This window comes from Microcebus murinus, chromosome 21 (genome assembly GCF_040939455.1).
Source record: "Microcebus murinus isolate Inina chromosome 21, M.murinus_Inina_mat1.0, whole genome shotgun sequence".
NCBI classification, from domain to species: Eukaryota; Metazoa; Chordata; class Mammalia; order Primates; family Cheirogaleidae; genus Microcebus; species Microcebus murinus.
The window spans coordinates 16,419,060-16,441,134 of record NC_134124.1 but is presented as its reverse complement, the minus strand read 5'-3'; the positions used below and the strand labels follow the sequence as shown (position 1 = coordinate 16,441,134).

The window sequence follows — 22,075 nt, the reverse complement described above, 5'->3', positions numbered from 1 at the left end:
CTATGGCAGAAACTCCTCTTTGACAGGCATTGGGGAGGAGGTGCCCAGGAGGCCGGTGTTGCTGGGGCACAGGCCCCCCAGGGCTGTCTCGGCTGGGGTGGGGGCGACATCGTGGGCTACTGGCAGCTGTGGGGGCTGTTGCTGCTGCTGCTTCTTCTTGTTCACTTTGCGCTCCTTTGCCCGCCGGTTTTGGAACCAGATCTTCACCTGTGGGATCCGAGAGCAGAGGTGGGGCAGACGGCGGGAGGATTGACAGGAGCAAGAGGGAGAGAGGGAGGACGCTGAGCCCCGCTCCCGCACCAGCCACGAATATGGCCCGTGAACACATCCTCCCCTTCCAGATCTTGCTCCCTTCTTCCGCCCCATCTTCCTAGGCCTCCTCTCGCACACCTCCTCCAGGAAGCCTTCCCTGTTCTCCCTGTGACTTTTCCCTCCTCTAATTTAAATAGCATTTGACACCTCCTACAGCACCGACCATAGCCTGCTATGGCCTATGGTTAATCAGATCCCCTTACCCCCCTATTTGGGGGCAGGCATACTGAGTTTTGGGGATGGGGGAGGTTGGCAGCAGCTCAGTTTCTGCTGTGCTGTGTGACAATGGTCTGCAGACTCACCCTCTCTGTTCTTCTACTGAGCTACATAATACGCTTGGCAGGCTAGAGACCATAGTCCCCACACTGCTCCTATGGCGGAGATGGGGACACCCACACACCTGCCGTTCAGTAAGCCCCAGATTGGCAGCGAGCTCTGACTTCCTCCGGATGGTGATGTAACGGCTGTAATGGAACTCTTTCTCCAGCTCCAGGCGCTGGTGGTCGGTGTAGACCACGCGGTACTTGTCTTTGGTCCGAGTCTTACCTGAGAAGCAGAAGGAGCCAGGAGGGAAGGTGAGTAGGGAGGGGCAGCCTGCAGAAGGCTCAGGCAGGGCTCCCAGGAGGAAAAGCAGGACCCTGAACTGGGGAGAGACGTGCACCCCAGTCCTAGGGGCAACAATCCTTCCCCAGCTCAGGCGTGCATGGCCTCTCATGCCCACTGGGCGGCACCGAGGCTCAGAGAGGGGACGCGCCCTGCTCAGCATTACCCAGCAAGCCGCTGATGGAGCTGGGGCTTCAGCCCAGGTCTCCTGACCCATGCATGGCCCTGCCCCGATTGCCAGTGCCACCAGCTTGGAGCCAGCAATTCCCAATTGCTGAGCTTGTGAAAAAAACAGAAAGCCTGGGGGTGGGATCTGCATGTTTAACAAACTCCCCAGGTGGTTCTGATTCCAGGGTCCTCAGCCTTGCACGTCAGGGACCTGGAGCGGATGCCTGGCGGGCAGAGGTGATTGACACCAACAAGATGTCAGCTGCTCCTTCCTCCTGTGCGTGAGAGGAGAGCAGGGAAGAGCCACTGCGGGTGGAGGTGAAAGCAGGAAGACTCAGGAACTGTCCTGAGCGTGAGGGCTCAATGCTGGAAGAGTCAGACAGGAAGGACTAGGGGTGTTGGTGAACCTCAAAAGGCTCTGGCCCAGGATGCCAAGCCCTGAGCTAGGGCTGTGCTGGGGGCCGGGAGCTGATCTGCTTAAGTCAGCCACAGGGCGGGAGTGACTCAGTCACTCCACATCTACTCACTGAGCTCGTGCTGTCAGCCACGCACGGCTACAGCACTGATCAAAAATAAAATAAAAATCCTTGCCCTCAGGAAGCTTAGGTTCTACAGGAGGGAGACAGGCAGAAAGAAAATAATACAGACATTTGACATGCTAGTTGATGATAAGTATTTCAGAGGAAAAGGAAGCAGGGAAGGAGGACTCAGAATTTAGGGAGGACGGGGCTTATGATTTTAATAGAGTTGCCCGTGGAGGCCTTGCTCGGAGGAGAAATTTTTTTTTTTTTTTAAGACAAGGTCTCACTCTGTTACCCAGGTTGGAGTGCCGAGGCGTCACAGCCTAGCTCACAGCAACTTCAAACTCCTGGGCTCAAGCGATCCTCCTGCCTCAGCCTCCCAAGTAGCTGGGACTACAGGTGTGCACCATCATGCCCAGCTGATTTTTTTTTTTCTTTTTGGTAGAAAAGGGATCTCACTCTTGCTCAAGATAGTCTAGAACTCCTGAACTCATGCGATCCTTCCGCCTCGCCCTCCCAGAGTGCAGGGATTACAGGGCGAGCCACTGCGCCCAGCTGAGGAGGCGAGGGAGAGAGTCACACGGGTATCTTGGGAAAGGGTTCCCGGCAAAGGGAACAGCAAGCATGAAGGCCCTGAGGCGGGAGCGTGCCTGCTGTCTGACATGTCTGAGGACAGCGAGGAAGCTGGTGGGGCTGGGGTGCAGGGAGCAAGGGGACAGGGATGGGACACAGGGGAGAGGCTCTGGGTTTCCCTTTGGGGCGGGAGCCATTGCAGGATTCTGAGCAGAGGAGGTGGAGGAGCAGGCTGGCAGGAGGAAGGAAGTGCAGGGAGATCTGCGACAACCCAGGATAGAGAGGGCAGCGTCTTGGCTTCCAAGTGGGGCTCGGCCTGGGGCCGAGGGCCTGATTTTCGGACCGTCTGGGGTTGATGTCAGGGCTTTCTTCGGGACTGGGATGGGAGGTCAGTCTGGAGGGAAGATTAAGAGTCATGCTTGGCCTGGGCTGGAGTGGGGCCCTGGCTAAACACCAGCTTCCTCTCCAAGAAGCCGAGCACGTGGCTATAAATAGGAGGCACACACAAGCACTCTCGGAGCCCACACGTGTCCCGCCAGGACGTGGTGGGTCTCTGGATAAACACTGACCCCTCCCAGCTCACCCAAGGGCCCCCGACAGCAGCCTCGCCTTCAGCTCCCTGGGTCACAGCCCGGCCCTGCCTGTCCCTCAGCGTCCCTGTGCTAACCACCCCCTCCTTGTTCTGGCCCCCGCCCCCTCCACCACGCCCACGCAGCTTGGCAGGAGAGCCGCTGGGCTCCCCGTGAGCAAACGGTGCTGTGGAGAACGGGAGACAGCAGATGTTCCCGGGCAGCTTCTCCCGGGGTTTTCTGCCAGAGCGGCGCAGCCGCGCCGGACGCGTCCACGTCCACTGGCCTCAGTCCGCTGCCCGAGGTAGCGCGGGATAGCCTCGGCCTAGGGCCAAGGGAGGGGCTGCCCGGGCCTCGGCTCCAGACGGGACCTCTGCTTGGCCTAGAAAATTCAACACTGGCTTAAAAACACGCCACCTCCACCAGAGCCCAGCGTGACTCTGAATCCACAGCCCCGCCGGGCCTGCCAGGCTGACATCAGAACAGGCCGTGGGAGTGTGGTCTCCTCCCACTGCACAGAGCAAGAGACCGTGGTTCACAATGGTTGCACGGCCACCAAGGTCCCAAGAAGAGGCCTGGTGAGGCCTGGTGTGACCTCCCTATATAGTCAGGGTCGCTGGAGGCCTGGGTAGGTCTAAGCGTTGGTGGCAGAAGTTTAACCTCAGACCACCCCTCCACTCTACTACTGAGACAGGAGGGGCCGGAGCGTGGTGAGCACAGGCCTCTAAGAGTCTCGGGCTGGGCCTCGGGCTGGAGGGCCCGCAGGCTGGGGCCCTTTTAAAAGTGCCCAGAGGTCTCACAGCCACGCCCACGAGGTGGATGGGCCTGAGGCAGGGGATGAGGCCCCCTGCCCACCAGACTGGGCCTGGGGATGGCAGGCAGTGGCCATGCAGGCCAGCTGTCCCTTAGGCACCCAGCTCTCGCTCCTGCCCTTTCTGACGAGCAAGCAGGGACCCACTGTTTCATAGATAGGCTCATAAAGGGCCCTCGCTGAGGGCCATCCTGCCTGGTAGAGCTATGACCAGGACTCAGGTGTCCTGACCTCTGGCTCAGCTCTTGCCCGAATGGAGGAGGTGGGGCTAGACCAATAGGGCTTTAGCTGCACAATTACTCCTCTCTGTCCTGGCAAGGCTGCAGTGAAGACTGGGCCCATGGGCCTTGTCACTCCCTCTCTGGGCCCTGGAGAGGGGCTGGTAGGCTCAGGGACTCACTGGCCAACTTTTATCTGCCAGAGCTGTTTGAAGCATACAATTTAATTGCCAAGAAAACAGCTCCACCAAAGAACAAAATGTTTGATATCGCACTGTGTGGCCCAGAAACCAGGGGATCCCATATGCTGTCCAGGGAGTGATAACTGGAACAACTGGGCTCCTTGGAGCCCAAATTGGCTACATCTAGCCTTGTTTAGCAGGCACCTACCCTTTGAGCCCTGAAGTCCACTTCCAGGAACTGATCCTGCACAGACTTGCCCAGTGATGTTTCTAATAGCACAAGACTAAACACAGCGTGTATGTGTACAAGTAGGGAACTGGTTAAATAAGAAATGCTACATCTATGGAGAGGAGCGATCATTAAAAGGAAATCATAGGGCTGGGTGCAGTGGTCACACCTGTAATTCTAGGGCCTTGGGAGGCCAAGGCAGGAGGAACGCTTGAGGCCAGGAGTTTGAGACAAGCTTGAGCAATATAGCGAGACCCCGTCTATACAAAATTTTTAAAAATTATCCAGGTGTGGTGCCATGCACCTGTAGTCCTAGCTACTCAGGAGGCTGAGGCAGGAGGATCGTTCAGCCCAGGAGTTCAAGGCTGCAGTGGACTGTGATCATGCAGCTGCACTCTAGCTTGGGCAACTGAGCAAGATCCCATCTCCAGAAATAAAAAAGAAAAGAAATTCAAAAATTCCATATGTACTAATGTAGAGCAATTTCTAAGATATGTGAAAAAAAAAGCAAGATCTATAATGGTGTAAATGGTATGTTACAGTTTATGCATAAAAAACGGGAGACACATACACACTCACACACGTCTGTGCACCCGTATAGTTCTTTCTGAAAGAATATACAAGAAGCCAATAATAGCGGCTGCCTCTGAGGAGGGAACCAGAGGCTGGAAAGCCACAGGTAGGAAGGAGACTTTAGGGTGTTTAAATCTATACTCTGAGCAGATGTGAATTTGCATTTTTAATGACAGTCAGAAATCCTGGGCTCTAGTCCCAGCTCTGGGCCAGAACTCTGGACTGCCCCAAGTGGCCCTCCTCTGAGCACCTATGCCACCTCCAGCGCCCAGGAAGGAGGGGGCAGGGAGGTGCGTGAGAGCAGCGGGGCGGGGAGAGGGCCCGGGATGAATGATTTACAGGCCCCTGGGACGCTGGGGCTGAGGAGGGGGAAGTCCAGGCTCTCCTAACAGGTGTCTGATGAGGGGCCGGCCACTCCCAGCCACCTAATGAGTAACCCTCTGGGCCAGATGCCAGCGTAAATGGGTGGGAGGGAGAATGGGCCCCCCTCCCAGCTCTTGAGGGGTGAGCAATAGTAGAACAGAGCCTCAGATAATTCTCCCAAATGAGAGGCTTCCTCTCTGATCTGGCTTTGGGATACACAGAGTGTCCCAACCATGTGAATCAGGCTGCCATGGGAGGTAGCAAACTCCCCGTCCCCTATAACAGCATGCACAGTACAGGCTAACGGCTCCAAATGCCTGAACAGCAGCCTCAGAACTGCCAGGGAGCTTTTTTTTTTTTTTTTTTTTTTTGTCAAGCACAGATTCTGGCTCCCAAAATTCAAATTCAGTGGGCTGAAATGGGGCTCAGGGACTTAGTACTTGGATAACTCTCCAGGTGACCCTGACATGTGGTTTTCTGGGCAAGCAAACCTCTGGGATTGTGGGGTGTAGCTTCTCACTGGCTGGGTGACCTAGGACAGTCTCCCCACCTCTCTGAGCCTCATTTTCTGCATCTGTAAAATGGGGATGATTGTCATTCTAACAACAGCCAGTAGATCCATGTGCCAGGCACTTCATATACATTTCTCAATTTCTCTGTGGGGTTATGTAACTCTTTTTCTGATTTTCCAGATGAGAAAACTGAGAGTCAGAGAGAGCCACACTCCAGGCAGGTGGGATTCAAACAGGCTTATCCAGCCTCAGAAACAGCACCAGAACCTACACCGTGTAAGGTCTCCTGTAGTTATCTCCAACCCTGAACCACACCAGGGATCTCGGGATGGGTGGACGGTGTCTAGCACAGCACCTACCTGGCGTGTGGCAGACGCACAGGGAGGGCAGAGCTTACTCATTTCCAACAGTGATGGGGTGACCATCTGGCAGGAATGCCAGGAAACGGAGCTGATCTGTGCGATGGGCGGTGTGTTGGAAGAGACCATTTATTTATAAGGTCCCTTCCAACTGGGTAACACGAAGCTCTCAATGTTTGTTGATTCTCTGATTGTGTTTGTTATTGTAGCTGAAAGAATTCTAACACTGATTTCCCAGTCTGAGAGTCTAGACACCGGGCCTGCCCAGCTGGAGGATGGCGGCCAGGAGCCACTGCAGCCTGGAGCAGGGCCCCCGTCCAGCCTGGGCCAGGCAAAGACAGGGTGTGGCCTCTGCCCCACGATGGGGTGAGTGGCTCTAAGAAAATCAGGTGGCCTTTGGGGCAGCCTCTTCCTTTGCCCTTTTCCTGCTGGGTTTGTGGCCCTGGGGGAAGACCAGCTGTGGCCCTTGGGGCCTGGACCACAAATCCAGCCCCAAACCCCCCGTGACCCCTCCCTGGGTGGTCTAGCACCAACGGCCCAGGCATCAAGATCCCATCCCCCCGACACACACACACTGGCACACATGCACCCACACAGGCACGCGTGCATGCACACACAACGGCTTGTAAAAAATACATATTCCCAGGCTCCACCCCAGATCTACTCCGTCCTCATCGCCCTGCCATTTGTAACAAGGCCCTGGCCACTCAGAACCACCAGCTAGAGTCGGCAGGTCCTGGTCCCAGTTCCATGCCATCTCTGCAGCCTTGAAGAAGTCCCTCCTCCTCTCTGGGCCTCAGTTTCTCCAGTCTGAGGGCCCTCTGGGCTCTGCGGTTCCGTGCAGCTCTGAGCCTTCCCTTAAGGACCAGGCCCCCTCTCCGCCCGCCGCCCAGGCACACCCACGGGGTGGTATGCCCTGCACATCCTCCAGCCACGCCCCTCAGAGACCCACACTGGGTGCAGCAGGACAGGGAGCTCACCGGTGCCTGGGGTGCCGGTCTGGGATGACACAGGGGAGACCACAGGGCCTTTGGTGGAGGGGCTTGGGGAGGTGGGAATAGGGTAGCCATAGATCCTACTGCAAAGAGTCCCCCTTTTCCCAGATGAGGAAATAAGTCCAGAGAGGTTGTTGGGTCACCTGCAGGGAAAACAGCAAAGGGAAAGCTGGGAAAGACAGAGGAGCTCAGGAGGACTGATCTCCCCAGCCCAGACAACACATGGAGGGGGCTGCAAAGGTGGCAGGGCATGGGCCAGCCCCGAGGTGGGGGCACTTCTGGTAAGGGGCCTAAATCCTAGCAGCGTTACACTGTACCGAGGTTTGGGAAAGGTCGGGTGTACAGACTGGGCTGGGGAAGAGACCTGGGCTGTGGCCCAGCCTGGCCATCCCGAGCTGAAGGACCTGACAAGTGGGCTTCCCTTCCCCTGCCTGGGGAACAGCGTGCATGTGAAAGCAGTCGGGACAGGACAGAGAGCTATGGAGACGAAAAGGGGAACGGAGCTATTGGCAGCAGTGGATCCGGAGGCATCCCTTGGGAGAGGGAGGGATGTCACCTCATGGGGAGCCACGGGATCCCCTACCTGGGCCTGTTTCCCCATCTGGACCACCAGGAGTAGGACGTCCACTGAGCAGCTCTGACCTCACCAGTTCCACAATGCAGGGATGCCCTTCCTGGGACCTGAGGCTGTCCGTTGGGCCCACAGAAAGGTCCTTGTCCTGGCTGATTGGGCAATCCCAGGCTGCTACATCGCGGTTGCTCGCTCAAGCTCTGGAGCAGGGATGGGCTGGCATGGGGGCAGGGGTAAGGGACGGCTGGGCCAGCTGCTTATGGAAGCCCTGCAGCCTTAGCCAGGCCTTCCTCCCCCCCACCACCCTCCTTCCTACTGAGAGTTCTCAGTCATCACTGACCCCTCCTCCAGGGCCACCTTTGCACCATCTGCTGCCCTATCTGCTTCATCGAGGTCTACAGTCTGACCTGGCTTTGGGAGGCAGAAAAGATGAAGAAGGGACTTTAGAGTCAGATGGACTCGATGGTTCTAACCCAGCCCAACCACATGGCAGCAGCATGTCCCGGGCAGGTCAGTGGATCTCTTTGAATCCCAGTTTCTTTACCTGTAAAACGAAGGCGTGAATGCTTCCTTTACATGGTAGTTATGGAGACCCGGTGTGATAGTCTCGTTAACAAAGTAATTATTAACAAAAACTAGCCGTGATGACGATGATGATGACGATGAAGATGATGAGCACGAGGAGCCCATCGGAATGGATTACCATGCTAGGGACTCTCAAGAAGGACTTTCCTGCACTGTCCAATATGACAACCATTAGCCACATGCAGCTATTTAAATTGAAATTAATTCAACAAAATGTAAAATTCTGTTTCTTGGTGACACTAGCTATATTTCCAGTGCTCAACAGCCACATGTGGCTGGTGGTTACCCCAGTGGACAGCACAGGTACAGAGCATGCCCATCACAGCAGAAAGTCACGGACAACACTGCTGGGTCAAACTCCTGCCAAGGGCCAGATGCCCACACTGGGTGCCATACATGCCTACTAGCCGCAAAGCAGCCTGTTCTTTCCTCTATCGCCCATTTATGTTCTTCCTAAGCTTTTCCAGAGGGGCACCCAGACTAAGGGGCAACCTCAGCCAAGCACAGCCCTTCTAAGATTTGCAAGCAGCAACTGCATCCGTTCAGGTCTCCGCCCAGGCTGAACAACTTGAGGCTTCCCTGAGCTGTTTCCTGGTGGTTTCCAGGCCACTGCCCCACCTGGCCATCTTCCTCTAGTCTGGAAGAGACTAATCTTCTGCCAGTGTGGGCCCTGGCATCTCACATTCGGGGTGGGGGTACAGGAAGGGGTTCTGGCCTCCAGCCCTTTTCTGCCCCTTGCTGGCCGCCTGACCTTGATAAGTACCCTTCCCTCAGGTCATGGCTCCTCACGTGCTCAGGGAGGGTACAGGCCAGGCCGTTTTGCTCACCCAGTGCCCATGATGCACCTGACACATGCAATGAGTACCTGGTGAAAACACAAAACAAACCTGATACTTCCTCCTTTTCCTCCTCTCAGTAAACAGCAGCCCCATCCTCCAGCCACGGGGGCCAAATGATGAGGTGGCACCTCTGAGTCCTGTCTCCCTCGCTCCACACATGCCCCGCAGCAGCTGGCCAGCTCACATCCTTCCATCTTCCAGCTCCACGGCGCCTGCAGCCTTACTCCAGGCCACTAATCTAACGGGCAAGAAATGTGCTGTTCTGGGGTCAGAAATCCTGCTTTTGGAAAAATGCTGAGCACATGCTGAGCACTCAATAGATGCTAGCTCATATTATCATCACTATAATAGATGCTCAGGGCTTATTTGTTAAATAGTTTATTCCCCTCTTTCATGGGTGGTAAATTAAAAACAGACGAATGAAATAACGACAAACCGTGATCAGTAGTGGGAAGGAAAGTGAGCCGGGAGCTGAGGGCTAGACTGAGTGGGGCAGGGGGAGAAACTGACTTGACTTAGCTGGAGGAGGTCTCCTCTAAACCAAGACCCAGAAGGCTGGGAAGGAGCAAGCAGGGAAAAAGATATTCCAGGGAGCACACACAGCATGTGCAAAGGCCCACAGGCAGCTTGGAACAGAGTGAGGGTTGGCGAGGGCCGGCTCCCTGAGCTCAGGTGCGTCCTGTCTGCCTATTGCTCAGGCCATAACCTCCGACGCCTAGAAGCATGCTGGGCACAGAAGAGACACTCAGAGACTATCACTGCCTGCCCGCCGGAATGAATGGATGAGAGAGGCACCAGATGAGGCTGGAGAGGCCAGCAGCGCCTCCGGCAGGAGGTTTGCATTTGGTTTGAAGAGCAGCAGGGAGGCATGGGAGGGTGCTGGGCCTAGCCTGCTCCTCCATTCTGGTGACGCAGGGGGTGGACGTGGGGTGCCCCTACAAGGCTTCGGGGTGAGTGTGGTATGGGGAAGTATGGTCCGGCAAGTTCACACAGCGAGGGCCCCCACTCCAGATGTGAATACTGTGTCCGCATCCCAGGAGCTTCAAGACCGACACCCAACAGGCCGGCCCATGAAGCTAATCGCGTACTGACGAGCCAGCCCCCGCCGCTAGCAGAGCCATTTCCAACCTTCACAGTGATGCCCTAAGCTCCACGCAGCCGTGTCTGCCAAAGCAGGGCGGGGGAAACACCCAACCAAAAAAACAGCCTTCTGCCACCTTCTAACTAGGTCATTCCCCTTCCCAGCTACATCTGAGAGATGAGGTGTCAAACGTACCTTCTGCCTGGAGAGCCAGTTTTAAACAGCCTGGCCCCTGCTCTGGCCCCCCTCCCCCACCCCGCCCCACCTCTTCTAGCTCAGCCCCTGACTGGCCTCCTTTTCCCCTACCTGGGCTGGGATGCACGTGGGAGCCGGGGTCTCGGGCTCCTGTTCCTGAGCATGTTCCTTTATTGGACAGACGCTTGTTGGGCTGTAGACTCCGGGTCTGAACACTGTGCGGCCATGTCCTAGCTGTGTGGGCCTGGGCAGGCCACTTTACCTGCTCTGAGCCTCATTAACCTTCTCTGGAATATGAGTCTAATAACAAATCCTTACACCTCGCAGGGTCAGTATGAATAGACTTAAGTGAGATTAATCGTGCAAAGCTCTTGGCACAGTGCCTGGCACATGGTGAGGAGTCAGCCCATGCCACAGTTATGTATCACGAGCTCCTAATATGTGCAGTGCAGGGTGAAGATGGGACTGGTTAGGACTGGTCCTTGAGGGGATCACAGATGGCAGGTGGCAGGGATAAAGAAGATGATGAAAGTAGATAGTCAGTGATGAGTGTTGCGAAAACAAGGGCTGACACAGTGTGGTGGGGGGACAAGGAGGGCTTCCCAGGAGGAGGTAGCCTTGGAGAAGGAGTAGGATTTGAACTGGCGAAGCCGCAGGAGAGGGAGGGGAGGGCAGTGTGGTTGAGGGATCAGACTGGGAGGCAGGGAGTGTGAGGGGTGTGCTCAAGTGCACCTGCCAAGGACTGGCAGAGGTGGTCACAGGCACTGATGCTCTGAGCACCTACTGTGTGCCAGGTGCAGGGCTACGCCTGACAAGCACCATGGCTTCAAGGTACCATCCTATTATTGTCCTGATGTTATTACTACAATGGAAGAAACCCAGGCTCAGAGAAACGATCCAAGTTAGCTTGTCTGAGGCTGTACAGCTTCTAACAGAAATGCAATCCCAGGTCTCAGACTCACAAGCTCCAGCTCTTAACTGTCCCCAAGGAGGATCTCTGTATCTAGGCAAACTAGTGGGAGAATGGCTTCCATCCAGGCTTGGGGCCAGTTCTCAAGAGGGCTCTGAATGCTACAGAAATGGGGCTGGATTTTACAGCAATGAAATGACATAAAATGAAATGATCAATTCCATGGCAGTGGGGGGGCCACAGAATGCTCTTGAGCAGGGGATGTGCTTTGAGAAGGCAAATCTGGCAATGGTTTAGAAGACAGCTGGGGTGTCAGAGAGAGGCTGAAGGCGAGAGGCCAAGTTGGTGGCTGTGGCAATGGGCCAAAGGAGAGGGCCTGGAATGTGGAGGGGAGAGAAGTGTTTGCCCCTTTCACGGGCCTCAGTTTCCCCATCTGCAAGCTGAAGGGGTTGGACCAAGATCTAAGCCCTGCTGCAACAGTCTGGTCATCTGAGTGAACATCTCCCTAGTCCCATGAGACCTCAGGCACCCAGCGGGCCATTAACCTGTGCAGCACTGTTTATTCACGGGGAACTGGAGGCTGAGCCTTCCAGGAAAGGATGATTTATAAGCCTCCTAATGAAGACGCTGATATTTATAGATGCAAAGAGAGAAGACAAAAAAGTAGAACCCCTTCTAGTCATTTCCTATCCTGGCTTCAGTCAAGTGATACTAATCGCTCGGAACTGACTAATATTCTGTTTATGGATGGAAGACTGATGGAAGCTCAGGAGCCCCTCCTTAGAATTAAGCTGGAGTCCTAGTACCAGCCTCAGCTACACCAGTTCCCCAAGTAAGTCAGGGGTACTGTCCAAATGGGGACACAGGGGCAGCCAGGCTGCCACCATTGGACAGAACTGCTTGGCTGGACAGCCGCAGGTCCCAGTCCCAGGGATGGGACCTCAGAAACCCGCGTCAGATCTGAGATCTTCCCCTGCCCTGTTCTCCCACAGATGCCCTTTCTCCCTCACACTTGCCCTGTTCCTTCACTCAACAGAATGTCCTGAGCACCTGCTAATGCCACACACTCAGCTGGGTCCCCAGGATGTACTGCTGTGTCAAACAGACACAGCTCTGGACCCCACGGGAATACACACACACACACACACACACACACACACACACACACACATTTAGGTAAGGAACTGAGTAAACTGGAATTGGGGTTGGTGCTCTGAAGGGAACACAGCAAAGATTATCCATGATTATAGGGGGAATCTCCTTTGGGAGATCATGGAGGGCCTGTTGGAGGTGACCATGAAGCTAAGACCTGAAGGGTGAGAAGAAGCCAGGCTTGCAAAGAACCAGGGCAAAGAGCATTCCTGGAAGAGGGAACAGCATATGCACAAGACCTGAAGTGGGACTCGGCAGGTCTGAGGAACTACAAGAAGGCTAGAGTGGCTGGAGCTTGGAAAATAGCCTGGGCTGAGGCCAGGGAGCGATCAGGGCTGATGCGACACTGTGCAGACCTCAGGGAGGAGCGTGGAGGTCGTCCTAAGTATGATAGGAAACCACAGGGAAATTCTAACCCATCTCTCTGCCGCCTATCCCGGCTTAGCCTTCGCTTGTGTGCCACTGGAACATTCCTTACAGTGTCTGGACCTCAGTTTCCCCATCTGTATGATATCTAACTTCGGGTTTGGATGTTCTGGAATGCTAGAGGCCAGGGAGAAGGGGCTGGCCGAGAAGGGTGGCAGGTTGAAGAGCTGGTGGCCAGCTTCAGTGGGGGCGGGCAGGGTGGGGGCATGCACTGACTTTCCCTGCTGTCCCAGACAAGCTCCCCTGGAAACCCTGCGCCTTCAATGCCCAGGAGAAACTGAGGCCAGAGAGGGGAGAGAATTGGCCTACCCCGATTCCACCCCCACTTCAGGAGCACTGGTGAGCACCAGAGGCCCCCAGGAGACGGGCAGCAGCTCTGGCCTCAAGACAGCCGAGCCTCTGCATCCTCAGCAAAGTGGGGCAGCCCTGTCACTGGAGCCTCAGGACCCCTGCACCTCCCTTGGCCCTTTACTCTACTTTCTGAGAGCGATGGTGGAAATGCTTTCACCCACGTCCATCTGCCTGCAAACAGCAGTCTATAAATGACACTTGAGACCAGAGGGCGAGCTGGGTTCGGCAGCTCTTGTGCCCAGAGAGATGAGCTGATGTGTCTGGCATTCCACAGCCTGGGAGCCCCCCCAAGTGCCCACCAGTCCTCTGATCCCCACTGGCCCTTTCCTTCCCCCTCACACAGTGATGGCCTCTCTCCAAGTCCTCGCCCCTGGGGAACCTCCCCATCTATCTCCAAAGTCACCTGATCAGCAGGAAGCAGTGGGTGGAGCAGAAGAGTCGGAAAGGCAGGCTTCCTACTTCAGAGCCTGGCAGACCCAGAACTGCAGGACCCTGAGGGCCCACGTCCCCTCCCACCTCCTCTCATATGATCTAATGTGGGGTTCTTAACTCAGAATCTACAGATAAAGCTTGTGGGGGCCTCCAGAACCCGTGAAATTGTCTGCCCAATGATACATTATTTTTTTCCTAGGGAGAAGATTTGTACTTTCCACCAGATTTTTTTTCAGAGGAATCCTTTTATAATTCCAAGAAGGGTACAAACCACTGCACAACCTCCCTTCCCTCTCATTTCACAGGCAGTAAAACTGAGACCCAGAAAAGATGGCTGATCTAAAAGAGTTGTGGATTAGAGCACAGGCTTGGTGCTCCGTCTGCCTGGGTTCAAATCCCAGCCCCATCAGTTACTGGTTACATGGTCTTGGGCAGTATTTAACCTATGCCATAGTTTCTTTTAAAAATGGCGGTGATAATGGAACCTCCTGTAACGTTAGAAGAGCTAAATGAGTTAATACATGCAAGATTTTAGGTCAGCACCTGGTCCATTAGTAAGAGTTCCATAACATTAGCTGCTATTATTTAATCAAGGCCACAGAAGCAAGTGGCAGAGCCTGGTCCCCTATATCTCCCTGAAGGCAGATAGGAAGTTCTATATCCCCGGGACTTGGAAAAAGAGTGTGTGATTACAGCCAGAGCCTGCAGCTACTGATCAGGCCCTCCTGGCATCCGCCCTGGAGGCAGGCGGTTGTGGGGGGAGACAGGGGGGTGAAGAGACAGAGGAGGTGGGGGGGAAGTCCCAGGCTTACTCCTAGCTGGGGGAAGGGGAGGAGGAGCTGGACATCAAAGGGTGGGCAGGCCAGTTTCCCGCCCCTAAGGCCAGGTGGCCTTTGTCAGGACAGGCCAGACACAGTTGGGACAATGGGGAATCGTGTTCCCTTTCCAGCCAACAGGAGTCACTACTGAGCCAAGACCCAGCCTGTTACATGACAAAGGGGGGACCCATAAAGGAGGCCAGGCTGCCCTCATTAAAGCTGAGTCTTTGTGCTGCCCCCTCCCCTGCCTTTGAAGAGGGTGGATCAGAGAGGCCTGCCTGGGGGCAGGAGGTTCACAGGCTCAGGAGCCAAACAGTAGCCACCTTCCCAACTGCTCGGCGCCCCTCCCCCAGGGTCAAGAGTTCAGGGAGGGCCTGTTAGGTAAGGTAGAGACCCCTTTCCCCAATCGAACCCAAAAGGTTTTTCCACCCAAAGGGTACGACCCACCAGTCTGTTTACTGAAAGATGAGGAGACTCAGACCTGGAAAGGAGAGTGACCTGCCCACGTCCAAATTGTCAGTGCATCGTCCCTTCTGGGGAGAGTTTGCTGCCTTTGCTTGGGGCGAGGTTAGGAGTGGAAGAACCCCATGAAGACCACCAGGGTCAGTGTTGCGACAAGCATAGGGGCCTGCGTTCTAGTTCCAGCCTTGGCCAGAAACCACAAGGCAGCTTCCTCACTTTGCAGGGGTCTCGGTTTCCCTACCTACACAGAAAGGGTTAGGCTGTGCTTCTTAGGGCTCTGGCAGGCTGATTCAGCAGGGGGGAGCTGAGAGAACAGCCCCCCAGGACGAGACTGGTCAGGAGGGCCACACTGCTGGGAACCCGAGCAGGGCCAGAGAAGAGGTCAGACAGGGGTGGCCCAGGCCGCGCCAGAGCACCTGCGGTGGCAGGAGAGCCGCCCAGAGGCGCAGGACGAAGGAGGGGTCCTTACCGCTGCCACCGCTGCCACCGCCGCCTCCGGCCGCCACGCTGCGCCGCATCCACTCGTAGGGCGTCCGCCTCTGCGCTCCGGGCGAGGACGGTGAGCCCGGGCCGCCGAGGGGCTGTGCCAGGAGGCCCGGCCCGGGCCCAGGGGGCGCGGGCACCGGGCTAAAGTCCGGAGGGGGCCCAAATGCCAGAGGAGCTGGGCTGGCGGCGGGGATCGCGGGGACTGCAGGCCCGGGGCCATAGGCGGCTGTCCAGTCGTCCTTGGGCGCGGGGAAGGGCGCGCCCCAGGCCGTAGGGGGCGCGGGGGCCGGCTCCACGTGAGAGTAGCTGGCGAAGTCGGGGTACTGCGGGGGCGCGGGGGGCGGGGCCGGGGGGCCGTAGGCTTGCGGGCCCAGGCCGAGACTCGCGGGCCTGGCGGGGCCGGGGTACACGGGAGAATCCTTGTCCAGCACATAGCCCACATACATGGTGGCCGCGGGGCCCCCAGCGCATGCTGGGCCCCGGAGCCGCCGCTGCCGGCCGCCCCGACGCCGCGCAACTGCTCACCTGAACCCGCCGGCCTGCGCCGCCCGCCCCACCCAGGCCTTTTATAGCTCCCGGCCGCCCGCGGCCCCAGCCAGGCGGGTTTGCATTTCAAAGCGGGGGGAAGCCTCCGGGCCGCGAATCAAAGGGGGAGACCCGTCGGGGGCGGGGGGTTCAAAAGGAGACAAATTGCTGCCCGAGCGGGAAGTGCACTGGCCAGGGCCTCAGAGGGTAGGGGCGCGTCCCGGGCCAGGGTCGAGGCGACGCCACGTGTGGGAATCGCTCCGGAGGCCAGCGGCATTGCGCCCGAACACCTAGTCCTTCTCGGGCCGTGTCAACGGTCCCGCGAACCGGCTTTACAGGTGGAGAAGCAGGCTCGCAGGGGCACAGGGACCCCAGGCCAGCGTCGCGCAGCCACACCGGGCCTGTGGCGCGCTCTGCAGTGACCAACCTGTGGTGAGGGGGCAGCTGGACTTCAAACAGTGCTCCCGGCTGTAAGGTAGTGGGTCCTTAACCTTTTGAGGAGGAGGGGTCACGACCCCTCTATCCTGAAAGCTGTGGATGTCCCCCCCCCAGGAAATGCACATATGCACATGCGTGAGTCTGCATGCTGCTGGGAGGGGTGGCCTGAGTTGGCTTTCTAGAGAGAGCACCCAAAGGCATGCTCGGGAGGAGGGGGTTCTTCTGGGGACATTGCAGGAAATGTTTCCCAAATTCTCTTGGCGACCCCCTGTCCCCTTTTTTTTATTGAGAAGTTTCAAACATATACAAAGGAAGGGTTGTATAATGAACTGCTGTATACCCATCACCCAGCTTCAACAGTTATCAGGGTTTTGTCACATTTCATCTACTCCCTTCTTTTTCTAAAGTATTTTAAAACAAATTCCAGACATCATGTCATTTTACCCCTACATACTTCAGCGTGCATCTCTAAAACACATGGACATTTTCTTACATAATATGCCATTGACACATCTAACAAATTAACTCAAATTCCTGGGTATTACCTAACGCACAGTTTGTATTCAGAGTACTCCACTTGATTCGGCAATGTCTTTTTAGCAATTGGTTTGTGTGAATCAGGACCCTAAAGCCCTGATCCTTTTATTATAGCTGGGTCCCCGTTGGTATTTTTAATGAATCGTGTGTGCCCCCCCCATTAAGGATTGGCAGACATTTTGTGGTGATGGGAGAGGGATTGGAGGGAGGGGGCAGGGAAGAGTTGAGAGGGCATCAGTGAACTGGGGGTGGGGGGGCAAGGCTGAGGGACTGGGGAAGGATTCATGAAGGACAGGGCTCTGGGTCAGGAAGCCTGGGGGAGATGCGGTCCTTCCCCACAGGGGCTTTGTACCATGGAGCTATACGGAAACCCCCTACGGGATTTGATCCTCTGACATTTCCTAGGGGCCCCCTCAAAGTGCAGGGATGTGTGGCCCCCAGAAGGAGGCCAGAATCAGGGTCTCATCTGTTCCAACCTGTCTCTCTCTTGGGTCCCCATATTAGCTGACGCTGGTCAGCGCCATCTCAGGGCTAGGCAGATATTTCGGGATCAGGGCATAACTTTCAGGGCCCAGTGCAAAATGAACACACAAGGTCCCGTGTTCAAAAATGATTAAGAATTTCAGGATGCTGACAGCAGAGCATTCAACTGAGCATGGGGCTCTTCTGAGCACTGGGTGACCTGCCCATGAAGCTGGCCCTGGGCAGAATCTTGCTCTTCTGGGGTTCCGATGGATACTGAAACAGAGCTGGGGACTCAGTAAGCCCAGGGCTCCCCTTCCTGCTCAGAGGAACTTCTTCCATTTTTCCAACAGAAACATCAAGGCCCAGGAAGGACAGGGGGTCGTGCATGGTGTATGCAGCAAAATGAAGGCTGCCGAGGGAGGGGGAAGGGGGATGCCTGGGTTGTTGCCGATAGGGATGAGCACTTGGCTGCCTCAGCACAGAAGGCCCCATGTTCCCAGGTCAGGAAGTGGACATGGAGGTGAAGCTTTTCTCAGCAGTCATCGGGAGCTCTGGGCTTTGCTCAGACCCAACCTTTCAAGGGGCCGGAGAGAAATTGAGAAGTACACGGAGGAGAGAGGAGAGGCCCAAGAGGACTGAACTCCACCGTCCGAGCTGAAGTGACTGGGACTGCTCGGACTGGCGAAGACCTGGAGAGTGCACTGAGTTTGGGGAGGGAGATAGGGCAGGCCTAGGACCTGAGAGAGAAAGCTGCAGGTGCAGACATAATAAGGTGCTCTCTAAATGGCCATCCATCACGAAATGGGCTGTTATGAGAAAGAGTGAGCTCACCATCACAGGAGGTATGTAAGTGACTGCTGGAGGTTAGTCTCCAGGTAAGGATGCTGTGCAAAGGATGCCTACCCTAAGAAGAGGTTGGTGGCCTCTAATTCCAAGAGTATGCTTAAATCAGCCCTAGATGGTAGGCTTAAAGGTTGGGAATAGGCATAAGAATTCATTTCTTTATGTATTCATTCGTTTGACAAATACATATTCACACACCTCCTTTGCACTGACACTGTTAGGTACGGGGTGAGGCCCTGCTCTGGGGGTGTAAATAGCTGGGGGTTGGGGGTGGACAAGTGTGACTAAAATAATCACAAATAAAGGTAAAATGACATCTTGGCAAGGGCCAGGAATAAGGAGATTTGACCCAGAGGGAGGAGCAGAGAAGCCTTGCAGGAGGAAGTGACAGTGACATGTGAGTCAAGGCCCAGGGAGTGGGGAAGGGCGCTGGGGGCCAAAGGTCAGTATGAACAGAGGCCCTGAGGCCCGAGGGGACATGTTCCTCTAGCGCTGAAAGACCAGTCTGGAGCGCAAGGGGCAGGAGGCAAGTCTGTGAGGGACAGGGCAGGCCTGGTGGGCCAGGCCATGAGGGCTGTGGGACGTTATTATCTAGGGTGGTAGAGGGGGGCGGCGGAAAGAAAGCTGAGGCTGGCGTGCAAAGCATGAGCCAGGGGAGATGTGGGGAGCCCGAGAGCAGCAAGGAGCGGGGCAGGGGTCCAGGAGAGATGGAGATGGTGGTCAGGACTCAGGTGGTGGCCGCCAGATGGGGGCCAAGGCAGCACGGGACTTTCTGAGCAGAGCAAGGACTGTTTCCTGACCAGGGAGAAGGCAGCGCCAGGGAGCCGGGGACCCAGCCCCACTGCTCTGTGGTCCCCTCAGTACCATGCCGTCCTAAGGTGGATGTAGCTCCCACTCCGCTGACACGTCCTGGGCTGGGGTGGCCTCCACCGTTCCCGCGCACCCCCATCCCAAGCTTCCTGACTCCTAGCTCAGTGCCCTCTCGCTGCGAATCTCTGAGATTGCAGGGTTTGGCTCTTTCCTTTGTGCTAGAGTAATAATAACAATAACAGCACTGCTATTTATTGAGCATTTACTCAGGGCCAGGTGTCATGCCAAGCCCTTTGCATGTGTTATCTCAGTTCATCCTCACAACAGCACACGATGAGGTACAGTTGATAGTTGTCCCCATTTCGCAGATGAAGAAGCTGGAGCTCTGAGAGGTGGTCACCTGCCTGAGCCACACGCAAGTCAGTGGCCTATCTGGAAGTTTTTCTTCCCTCTCCAGCTGAGCCCACCTGCTTCTACATGCCTCTCGGCCCCCCAACTTGTTAGCTGGAATTTTGCTTAAACAAATAGCTGGTTCCTCTTCCTCCTCTGGCTTCTTCATGCAAAAGAGCCTCTGCTCTCCCCTTGCCCTCACCCCTTGATGGACCCCCCCCCCAATCAGAGTCCTGAGCCAGCCCATATGTGGCACCACCAGAGTCCCCCTCCGGAGGACACTGAAACCTTGTTTAAAAGCCCCAGGCTGGGAGTCTGAAATTGCAGGTCCTCTCCCACCTTGGCCTCTGCCTTGCCATGTGACCTTGAGTCCCTGCACCCCAGTCTCCCCTGGTGCCCCCCGGGGCTGGTTGCCTTAGACAGCAGTCCAGCGTGGCTCTGTGCATGGAGAAGCCCCATCTGCCCTGTCCCATGGGCGGCCTCTTCCTCCCTGACAGCCCCTTATCACTGGGAGCGGTTGTTTGTTGGACCCCTCCTTCCTCCAGCTCCGGCTTGGCTCAGCTCCGGGCAGGCCCCTCTTCCTTCTGGAAACCCTCCTCCAGGCTGCTCTCACACACGGGCCAGAGCCTCCTGGGGTGGGGCAGGAGCCGGTGGCCTCATAAAGATCTTAGTGATAACTGGGTTTTTAAATCAGGGTTATGGCCCTGGAAGAGAAAAGCTTCTGGACTCGGGGCTTTCTGTTGGCAATAGTTTGCTTAAGAGAAGCTGGGCACCTCGGTGGGCACCGGGGTCAAGTGTTGGGCCTACTGTGCCCCCCACCACTAGCTGGAGGTTCTCTGTAGACTGTAGTCCAAGGGCTTTGGACCCGGGCCCAGTCCCAGCCAAGCCTAATGTCACTCTGTGATCTTGGGCCAGCTGAGCCCCTGCTTCCACGTCAGAAGGGAGGATGGAATTCCTGCCCTGCCCAGCTCCAGGCAGGAGGCCGGCGAGGCTCACAAGTGGGTGCAGGGGCTCCTGTGAGGCATCTGTGCCTTCCAGACCCCTCTGCTCCCCACACCGGTCCCCTTCTCCTGCCCCCCGCCAGAGGCTGGGGCGCCACCTGCTGGCACTCCAGGGTACTACTGGAGGAAAAGCCTGGATGCCACTGAAGTCGTCCTGGGGAAAGAAAGTGGTATTGGATAGCAGTCCCCTGCACACGGACACTTGGGGAGCAGGGAGGATGCTAGAACCAGAGGCCCAGGGCACAGAATGTCCTTATCAGAGGAGCACTGTGTCTGACCCATCGTGCAGAGGAGTTACAGAGCCCAGGGAAGGAAAAAGAGTCACCCCATGAGTCAGGGGTCAAGCACAGACTGGGACCCAGAAGCCCAAACTCCCCGTTGAGATGCATTCCTGCAGCCTTTCAGATGGGGAAAGAGTTGGGGGCAGCGGGCGGGGATGCGGGCAGCATTCAGTCCACTGTCGACTGCAGCAGCCTCCACACTAGCCACCTGCCCCGCCTCCCGCCCCTAGCCCAGCCTCCACAGGGCAGCCTCAAAACCCTGCAGTGGACCCTACTGACCCTCAGGATAACAGGCAGACTCATTCTCAGGCCCACCAGGCCCTGGTGCCTGGCGCCCGGCTGCCTTTTCAACCTCATGCCTCAGCCTGCCCCTCCGTGCCACAAGTGTTCCCTTCTCTCTGTTCACACACCACGTTCTTTCTGGCCTCTGAGCTTTTGCATATGCTGTTCCTTCTGTCTCCAGCACTATTCCCACTCCTGCCTGTGTGTGGCCTCACAACCTCAGGTCTTAGCTGGAATGTTTCTTCCCCAGAGAAGCCTTACTCTACCTGCAAGAGCCCCCACCTACCAGCCCATTATTCTCTACGTCCCTTTTCATCGCAGTTATAACATTGGATGTTGTTGGCTGGGCACGGTGGCTCACGTCTATAATCCTAGCACTCTGGGAGGCCGAGGTGGGAGGATTGCTGGAGCTCAGGACTTTGAGACCAGTCTGAGAAAGAGAGAGACCCCATCTCTACTAAAAATAAAAAAATTAGCTGCACATTGTGGTGCCTGCCTATAGTCCCAGCTACTTGGGAGGCTGAGGCAGGAGGATCGCTTGAGCCCAAGAGTTTGAGGTTGCTGTGAGCTAGGATGACGCCATTGTACTCTACCCGGGGTAACAGAGTGAGACTCTGAATAAAAAAAAATAAAAAAAATTTGGATGTTGTTAATATTAATTTGCAGTTTCCTTTGTGTTGGCTTGTGAACTCTATGAGGCCAGGAGGACAGGGCACACAGTAGGTGGTTAACTTCTGTTGCATGGATGGATGGTTGGAGGAGCAGGGCAGACTGGGTGTTAGAGTCCTGGTGTCCCCATCCCAGACCTGCTGTGTGCCCTCAATCAGGTTCTGGCCCTCTCTGGACCTTAGGAGCCAGCGTGTCTGGTGAGGGTGAGATATGTGGCTTTCAAGGGCCCTGCTCTGCTGGTGACCTTGAGCCATCTGTGTGTACCAGAAGGACACACCCCAGTCCCCCATGGTCCTAGGCACTGAGAGGGAGGCCAGCAGGGGTCTGGGAAGAGGCTGAATGGGCAGGTTCTTGAAGCCCTCATCTCCTGGATCCTGGCAGACCTCGGTGGCTACAGTCCGGCCCAGTAGGAGGAGTCCTAGGATCCAGGGGGGGTTGTGGTCCAAAGACCCCCACCGTCCCCCTGCCCACTCAGATAGCCACTGTGCGGCCACAAGCACGAGGATCTACCTGCCCTGCTCAGGGTGTGAATGGGCGG

At 56.2% G+C, this 22,075-nt stretch overlaps 1 protein-coding gene across 1 annotated transcript; it reads right to left on the bottom strand.

The window, feature by feature from the left end:
- CDX1 (caudal type homeobox 1) lies at positions 1–15,742 on the bottom strand. Its single transcript, XM_012741627.3, has 3 exons — positions 15,289–15,742; positions 713–858; positions 1–207 (listed from the first exon to the last, which is right to left on the bottom strand). Exons 1-3 carry the CDS (start codon positions 15,740–15,742, stop codon positions 1–3), a joined length of 807 nt encoding a protein of 268 aa, XP_012597081.2.
- Between the last annotated feature and the right edge of the window lie 6,333 nt (positions 15,743–22,075).